Source organism: Aplysia californica, unplaced genomic scaffold (assembly GCF_000002075.1).
Source record: "Aplysia californica isolate F4 #8 unplaced genomic scaffold, AplCal3.0 scaffold00125, whole genome shotgun sequence".
Classification (NCBI taxonomy): domain Eukaryota; kingdom Metazoa; phylum Mollusca; class Gastropoda; order Aplysiida; family Aplysiidae; genus Aplysia; species Aplysia californica.
In genome coordinates this window covers 627,488-637,037 of record NW_004797395.1, presented here as the reverse complement: position 1 = coordinate 637,037, position 9,550 = coordinate 627,488, and the positions used below count along the sequence as shown (strand labels likewise).

General features: G+C 37.3%; 1 protein-coding gene across 1 annotated transcript in view; it reads right to left on the bottom strand.

Moving 5' to 3' along the window:
- Positions 1-7,333: 7,333 nt before the first annotated feature.
- The window catches only part of LOC101852683 (hexosaminidase D), a 25,306-nt gene continuing 23,089 nt past the window's right edge, over positions 7,334-9,550 (bottom strand). Inside the window, exons 13-14 of the mRNA XM_005096274.3 lie at positions 8,726-8,812; positions 7,334-7,898 (exon numbers count right to left, since the gene is read on the bottom strand). Of these exons, the coding sequence (XP_005096331.1) occupies positions 7,703-7,898; positions 8,726-8,812 (283 nt within the window). The 3' untranslated portion in view covers positions 7,334-7,702. The remainder of the gene's footprint in view (positions 7,899-8,725; positions 8,813-9,550) is intronic.

Here is a 9,550-nt window from a genome sequence, read left to right as displayed (position 1 = left end):
AGAGAGAGAGAGAGAGAGAGAGAGAGAGAGAGAGAGAGAGAGAGAGAGAGAAAGAGAGAGAGAAATTGTCCAAATGTTGGGCCAAGCTCAGTTGTGGAAAAACTAACACAGCTCTCACTAATTTTTACGCTTTTCATGATGGGGTACAGAAAGTTCTGCTTGAATTTTTATTTTGGTTTGTCTTGTTTTTTGTTTATGACCAATACTCTTTTTCAGACAATCAGTTTGATCTGGGAACAAAATCTGCCGTTTAGAGTCCTCCTACTATAGGGCACAGTGCCAAAGTCAGACTTGAGATGAAATCAAACTCCCCAATATCATGACACTTCAATACGATGACCAAAAAGCCTATAGCGCTAATATCACAAAGTTTGCTTTGTTTGAGTAAAGAGAAGCACATCGGCATAATAAAGGTGGGGACAAATAAGACAGACAGCAACAACAGAAGGGAAAAAAAGGAAGTAGGACCCACCACCGACACCCTCCACTCACCCACAAGTCACGAAGTGAAGACATAATATATTACAATGTATAATGACAAGCAATAACAAAAGTCAGGTTTGTTTACTATGGCAATTCTGTTGATTTATTCTCACATTCACTTTGAGAAGAGACACAACATAAAATATTATTATTATCTGCTCTAGTATTACACTCGCAAACGGTCAGTGACAGCGGTAACACATTTATGAATGCAACAGGTGAAAATGTAACCGGGCAAGTCTGGAGACAACAATAGGTATACAGAACATTATTATTTAGAACACATAACTTATTGATGATGTAAAAATTATGCAACGCCACAGTCAATGGAGAAATAGAGAATTGTTGGAGTGGATACATACATATAGTCTATGCCGAGAAAATAAAAAGGAAAATCTCTGAGAACAGATATTTTATTATAGTATGTTTGTTTTAGTAAGAGTTTTACAGAACTTGCAACACAGTCAGGTCATATATTTATATGTGCTGAAGATTAGAGGTGTTACACTAGAGAGTAACGTACAAGTAAAAGGAGGAGAGATCAGGATGATGACAGATGTTTGATAAGAAAGAAGGAGCAAATCACACCAGAGTGCCTGCCAACAACCCACTTATACAGGGAGCTGATACGTACATACATGCTGAGAAAATAAAAAGGAAAATTCTGAGAGCAAAAATAAAGAAATCCATGCCTCATTCTTCTTTCTATTCTCAGACACACTCACAGTGGTTCAGTACAAACTTCATTGAGTTTCACACCCCATTCAACACAATTATGATTTTATAAAAATCATGAACTTTCAGTGACCTTCTCAAAATATTTAATGGAGCAACTAGAGAACCTTAAAATGATTCAAGAAAATTTGAGTTAATAGAAACATTAACCCGCAGGGAAAATCACTAGGGTGAAGCAAGTCAAGGACAGTTACTGTAATAAGTCAGACTGCTTGAGTATAGTCATGTATATCAGACTGTGTTTGAATAGTCATGTTTATCAGACTATTAGTATATATATAATATATATTATATCAGTCACGTATATCAGACTGCTTGTGTACATTCGATCATGTTCATGTATCTCTTCTCTTGAAGAACACACTTCACTCTGCAATAGGCTGGGGCAGGGGGGGGGGGGGGGTTCAAATTTTGTCAGCAACGTGTAATTCTATAGCATTGAAAACATTGCATAATACAAAAGAAATTAAATTTTTTTTTTTATAGTGGCAGAGGTTGCAAGATTACAACATAATACTGTGGAGACTGATTGCTGAAAGGGAAAATAATCTAAGCATTACTGGAAAACGGCCAACTAGTTTATGTGCAAGAGTGATAATAGGATCAATTATCCTTTTCCAGAATGTTGGATAAAAACTGCACCATGACACAGAGGAAACAGCAGTTAAGATGATTTATGTTATTGGAGGTAGAGACAGTGGGAGAGAATTATTATGTTTATGGTCAAGCAAAATTGGGAGGATGAGGGGAAATACAACAAAGAGATTCAATTGCAACAGGAACCTGAAAGAACATTTTTTTTTTTCAAAGTTACAACAACTGGGTATCCTTACATGTACATTTTTCCTTCAGTATTAAAACAACTGGGTGTCCTTACATGTATTAAAGACTTTGTTTTAAAAATTCTTTTTTAACAAACTGACTGACCGAATTACCGGTACAATTAGTAGTGGTGTTCATGCTGTTATAGAAATTATTAGGCCTGGACAATAGAAGAACACTCAGAACACAGAAGAATACCGATACAAACACCAAACACTCTCCATGAAACAACTGCCAGTGAAGTAAGGCTTGGCTAAAACAATAATCTGTATCAGGGAGCCTCAAAACTGAACAGGAACCTGGAGGACCTGCGGTGAACAGCAGCCTTTGCACTAGAGACTGTGATTTCCATTTTATGATGAATGAAAAGATTCAAAATGTCAATATCAAATAAATATATTTCTCAAAGCGATGTTAAAAGATGTCCCGAAAAAGTGTAACAAATAGAGCTGTAGTCTCAACCTTACCACTGAACTTCAAAACAAAACTCATAATTATTCTAAAATAAGCTTGGAAATGTTTTATCTGTCACAAATTGACATCATAAAATAAAACAAACTACAAATATGTTTTGTTTATCATTCTCCTTGAAACACTAGGAAGAAAAATTCAATATACGAAAAAGTATTTAAAACTGTGAGGAATTTAGGTTCACAACTTACTGAAGATCAGTATATCTCCTAACAACAATAAGCAGATTAACCGTTTCTAACACTTTACTAGCTTCACCATGAACAGTGGAGACCACATATACCAGAATATGCAGAACCTCCCAGATTTTCTTTGGTTTAGCCAGGTTTTTGACTTAGAAAAGTTACTCAAATAAAATTGAAAAAAAAAAAGGGATATTATTTTCTTCTAATGGAACATTGTTGTCATTTGTATTAACCATGTTCCGTTTAAGTGAACTCCACAGTAAATGTAAACTTACATAGCAAGGAAATATATTAGGGTAAAAACAACACTGGGTACAAACTACAAGTAGCAGAGCCCTCAAAGCGCCCATCAACAACAAAATAGTGTCATACCAAAGTCTTAACATATTTTTTGTCAACCATAAACAGTGTCACATTCTAAAATCTTAACATGTTTATTCAACCATAGACAGTATTACATATGGGTACCAGTCTTAACATATTGTCTGTCACAGTGTCACATACCAAAGTGTTAACGTATTTTTGTTCAACCATACACAGTATCACATACCAAAGCTTTATCTTATTTTCTGTCAAGGACAGAGAGTGTCACAAACTAGTCTTTAGTTTTAGTCTTAGTTAGTAGAGGTATTAAGGCTCTCCCAACTGCATAAGGTCATATGAGCGCCAAGGGGTGGATGTCAACAGAGAAGTCCTTACAGGGAATCAGACTTATTCTGCTCACCTCTCTAGCTTCAACAGCACAAAGTCTGCTTCGACTGTCAATGCACCCCGGAAATTGCGGGTCACAAGAGTGTGACAAACATACAAAAGAAGTAGAGTTAAAAAATGACGATAGTAAGGATTAGGAAAGAAAAATCAGCAGTTCCCTGTTGCAGTTCAGGCACAGTTATGAGCATGACATTGATGAATCAGCCCATTTACAATTACAATTCTACTGTGCATAAGAACTCGAGATGTTCAGGTCCCCCCTTTGGGAATAGACACTTCAGTCAGTAGCACCAAACTAGTCTTCACATATTTTCAATCAAACAGACAGTAACACACACCAAAGTCTGACGTACTTTCTGTCAGAATCTCTCATTATAAAAAGCATAATTACAGGCAAGGGATTTCATCAAGAACAATGACAGTGACAGTTTAGAAAACATGAGGCAAGACAACGACAGGGATAACAATACACACAAAGCTAGACCCATCAATATGAACGATCTGTGCCTCTGTTTTTCTCTCCCTTTCTCTCTCTCTCTCACACCTTCCCTCCCCCCTCTCTCTCTCTCTTTCTCTCTCTCTCTCTCTTTCTCTCTCTTTCTCTCTCTCACTCATTCTCTCTCACATCCAGACTTGTACCAGAGAAAGCTGTTAACTTAGCACACAACACAAAAAAGTCACTAGAATAATGTCACTTTTAACACAAACAACATCTATTTGGGCTGTACAATTTTCAAGATTCAACTTTCATAAAATACATGGTATTCAATATTCAATGGAGGCAAAATGGATTATGTACTGGACTACAGACATTATCATTCTTTTACTCCGATTCGTATAATCTTATTAACATTTCACACTTTATTCCTTAAAGCTTTAGTTTTGAACACGGTGGGTTTCAACATTGTACACTGCAAAATTCCACTTGTACTCATGAAATTACAAGCTATAAAGGGTTAGAGACTATAAAGTATCTAAAAGGTACGGTACAAGGTACAATAGTGAAACACAGACTATTGGATTTTTTTTACTATCTAATGGCAACTGTGCTTCACTACAGGCTGCATTCCCAATCATAATCTCAACAACCTACAGAGGGAATATAGTAGCAAAATCTTGTATGTATATACAATACATTTTGGTTCACTACTACTCAGTTTAACTTTCAAGGTATTTGTGCCGGACAATTTGAATCATGGCATCCTTAACCAAAAAGAGAAAGTTCTTTAAAATATATGCTGGACTGATTTACACAAACTTAGTGATTATTCTGTCACAATGAGTAAATACAAAGCTTAATCTTTCACCATTTTCCACTTTATAGAGAGTCATAAAACCTGTTTCACAAGGTAGGATCGAGTTTTATCCATTAGTAGAATTATATCGAAAAAAAAAGCAGTATGTTCTGAACAAATCAAAAACTTAAAACACTTAACTCATAAAAACATAAATCTCACTAAACTTCATCGGTACATTTTTACACAGCTCCATCAATCATAATACTTGTCTCTGTTCCATTCTCTGTAACTACACATATAAAAGAAGATGATATACCTCTGCTACGACACAAAATACTAGGGACTCTTGAACAACAGACAAGGGCCAGTCTCATTCTGAAATGAGTCCTTGGATGAGTAGGTAAGTATTCTTGGCCACTCAAATACAAGTACTCAATAAAACATGATCCATTACTAGAAAAACTGAGAAGAATGAGTAAGTAAAGTCCCAAAAAGCAGACCATGGTAGGTAGATAGAGCATGAGCACTTGACATACCAGCAAAACTGGGGAATCTGAAAGCATTGATATGGAAATGGAATTGATAAAAAAAACTGGTAAAGCAAAACATATTACATCAGTTTTACTGGCAATCTGTACAATCTTTTAAAGCTGTAGCATAACTCTCTTTCACCAGTTTCATGATTTGGACAGCCACTGATCTATCTGTACAAGAAACTAGAAAGGAAATAAGTGAAAACTAAAAAGCAATTAGTGTAAAGATATTAAATAATTTGTATCTCATGCAGTTAACAATTTTGACAGTAGAATCCTTGCAACCTGCTAAAATGCAAATGGTAACGAAAGCAAAAGCTAATGGACAGAAACATAACCTGGTCAAAATGCTTTTTGTATCTGTGGTCAAACTGTGGTTTCCTTCGCTCTGCAAATTATTCGCAACACTGACAATATCAATCTACAGAAATAGAGGTGTTTCATTTACAATAAGACACTGCAAACAAATTTTTTTGTTTTGGTAAGAACTGTATGGCACTTGCAACACAATGAGGTTATTTAAGTGCCAAAGAAATGTAGGTGTTATAAGAGAGTAACAAACACAATAAAGGGCAGGAGAGAAACTCATTTTCATGAGTCATTTAAATGATACCTTGATGAGATAGAATTATACAGCACACAAAAAATATCACCTCGAGGGCAAAAACTACATTCTCATAACTCTATGACATAACTTTGAACAAAACAACAAATACACCGTGTAAGTACGGATAGATCTAGAAGCAACACTAGATAATTGTTTCCTTTTACAAAAAATGTTTTTTAAAACAAACAAAAGGATGAACCCTGTGTCCTACACAATGGGCACACAGCAAACAGATTAAGGAGGAAGGGTTAACCTAACACTCGCGCAACACATCATGATAATGATGAGGATGACAATTACAATGATGATAATGAAAATAGCATCACTAACAAAATTGATGATGATTGTCATGATGATAATGATAATGACCATGATGTCAATGACAAAGATGATGATGCTGACGATGATGATGAGGTGGCCTGAAAGGTAAAAACATTCCCCGATTTAGTTCCACAATTCTTTAATTTATTTCAAACCGATTGAAAATTTTCCAACTCTTACTTACATTTAAAACAACGATAAGTATGATGTTTCATAATCGATATCTTTCAATAAAAAAGATGACATAGTAGTGAACAACCGACTCCGTCCACAGAGCAAGCACACATGTAAATTACATGAATACAACCTGTGTCAGACAATCACAGGTGAGAAAAAAGATCTAAAATATACGGCCTTACAAGGACATCTGAATGAAGTGAGTAGCTTTCTAAAGACTTAAAGAGATTAGAACAAGAAAACAGAAATAGTTCCTTTTCTGGTCGAGTAAGCCTGTCCATTTTTTCGAGATAGAAAATATTATTTGCAATAATGCATTGTAAAATAAAACAGAATTTTGTTCCAGCCTGAAAACTTTTTGCTCATTATACACAAGGATTATGAACACCAAAAAAAATTGCTAAGAGTGCATGAAAAGTTTCTATTGCTTTTCCAGTGCACAAAAAAAGGAAAGAAATCTCTTCACCGAACAAGAATGAGCTGGGTTGTTTTTGTTGGGGTTTTTTTTGCTTTGTTTTATAGGAGTTCTACAGCATATGCAACACAATTAGGTCATGTAAGTGCCGATGATTAGAAGTGTTATACAATAGAGTAACAAACACAAAAAGGAAGGAGAGATAAGAATGATAGATGTTTAATAGGATCAAAGGAGCAAACCACACCAGAGCTCCCGTCAATTAGGGCTGGGTCACGAGCGCGAGAACGGAACTGAATCGTCACTCTTTCCTGCGGAACGCGATTCACGATTCACTTCAGCGGAACGCGGAACAGTATCGCCAAACGATTCCCGATTCACTCCCCTGTCGCTGTCACCACCTTGTGGCTTGTTTAACCTACGGCTGAGTCGAGTCACGAGCGCAAGAACGGAACGGAACACTTAGTATGGCTCCCCTTATTTTACAAAAGATGGTATAGTCCAACCCCCCTATTAAAACAAAATGAACGGGGTCCAACCAATAGACAGAGGGAATTTTATGGAGCCATTGTTTTAGCGAATGGTGGGGTTTGGGGGGGGGGGATTTATGGGGGTCACTAATTGAGGTCAGTTGATAGAGCAGCGCAACAAAGGGTGTGGGGCAGAGAGGATGGCGGAACAGCAAGAGTGGGACTCGCGCTCGCCTAGTGGCGTAGTTATGATACTGTTCCGTTGACATGACAGTTCCGTTGATACGATACTGTTCCGTTTCAATCAGTGTTCCACCACAGTTCCGCGAGCGCTCGCGTACTCGCGATTCTTTGAAGCCGACTGAATCGCGAATCGCCACTCTCAAATTTGACGAGCAGGATCCAGCCCTACCGTCAATCACCCACGAGCTGTTTTTGGCACAGTTAAAAATCACGTCATACCAAACTAAAGTGACACAACCAATTAACAAGAGTTTGTACATAAATGTATCTGATTACTCCCCTTTACATTGGCTACGTATTGTTCTCCACTTGGTTAGTGATAGCTGGTGGGGCGAGAAATGTTTTGGCCTTCTCAATGAAATCCTCAAGTCTTTTAACCAATGGCTGCACAAAGAGACCCTTCCACTCTTGCTCCACTCCAGAGACAAAAACCCCTGTAAATGCCGGGCTGATCTTTCTTTGCGTACCGTGTAAGGACTCCAATAAGCTGTTGAATGTGAGAAAAATACACAAATATTTTACACTTTCCGTGGAAAGAAGGTGTAATCCACCCAGGGACCACATTTAATGCAAGATATCAAGGATTCTATTGTTTAAATGGCACTGACTCCAATTAGCTATAAAATCTAAGAAAAATAAATAAACATAGTCAAATCTGCTCTAATGGTCACCTGTATAAGACAATCACCCGATCAAACTGACACTTTGTGTTTCCTTTCTTGCGAATTTTTTACATCATAATGACACTGTGTAAGACCGCCAACCATCTAATACGACCACTTTTTTTCTCAGCAATGGGCGGCCATCTTAGAAAGGAAAGTAAAGAAAATGGAAGGAAGAAGAAAAAGAGAGAGAGGCAAACAGCAAAGTAATTAGCATACATGTACATCACCAATGCATTAATAGGCCTGTATCGTATGCTTTACTCCATCATTAGAAGGTATGTTTTAATAAGAAACGAGTACCCTTTGTCTGTAACTAGAGTGACAGAGAATGTTTAAGGAGCGGAGGTGTTTCAGCATGTAATACTTATGTCCTTCCTTGGGTGTATGCGCGAGTTCACATACACTTTGTAACAACACCGCCATTGTAAATGACCAAAACAAATTCCTCCCAGTGATATAAATACAGATTATCATTTTCGTAATTGTCATTGTGGCAGACACAGCCATTTCACGAGGTGTTGTTGAAAACCATAACACTAATGTTGTAATTATCATCACTTGAGAGGAAGGGATGCCATGCCGACAGTAACAAGAGGGTTTGGATTAACATTATTGAGTGCAGGGGAGAGAAAGTAAGGAGATTTTGTACCTTTCTGCTCTGGCAAGAAGTGGCTCCACATGTACTGGGTTGATAAACTTTCTCTCCATGTTGTACTCATGCATCCAGGAAGCTATGCTGGAAGCGCATGGAAACAAAACAGATATAAGCACATAGATATAAAACTAAGTTAGCCACTAGTAAAAGCTAGAATTGATGATAAAACTGCCCTTTTGTGTCACAAGTGCATGAACAACAAAGCACCATAATATTATTTTAAAGACCTTATTGAGTCGACAATTGAGAGCTTGAGATGAGAATCTCGTGAGAGTGCCTCCCATAAGGTTTAACAAGTTGGGTGGGAGAGCTTTTTCTTCCTATGCCCCTAAAATTTGTGTGTTTCCCCCAAAAAGAAATGTGTACTATAACATCAGGAAAAAAAAATTGTATCTGATGATGTGTGAGTCTGTGAGTTGTGCGTGTGTGTGTGTGTGCGGGTGCATGTGTGTGTGTGTGTGTGTGTGCGAACATGTGCATCCATGTGTGTGTGTGTGTGTGTGTGTGTGTGTGTGTGTGTGTGTGTGTGTATGTGTACACGGGTACAAGTATATATGTGTATTTGCAAGTGCGTGTACTGACAATAGATCTGCAAGGTCACCAATTCAGAGTAAGGGACCAAAAGAACCAGAACCCTTCAGCTCCCACTCATTCCTCAACGTAGATAGAGCACTCTAAGAAATTATTAGAAAAAGTAAAAGAAACACACACAAAAATAATAATCAAACAGCAACCGTGCCTTCATAATATATGAATTCGTTGGATATAATCATTTGTTTCTCTCTTCAGGCGGTCTGGCAGCAGTATTGTACGTGGACA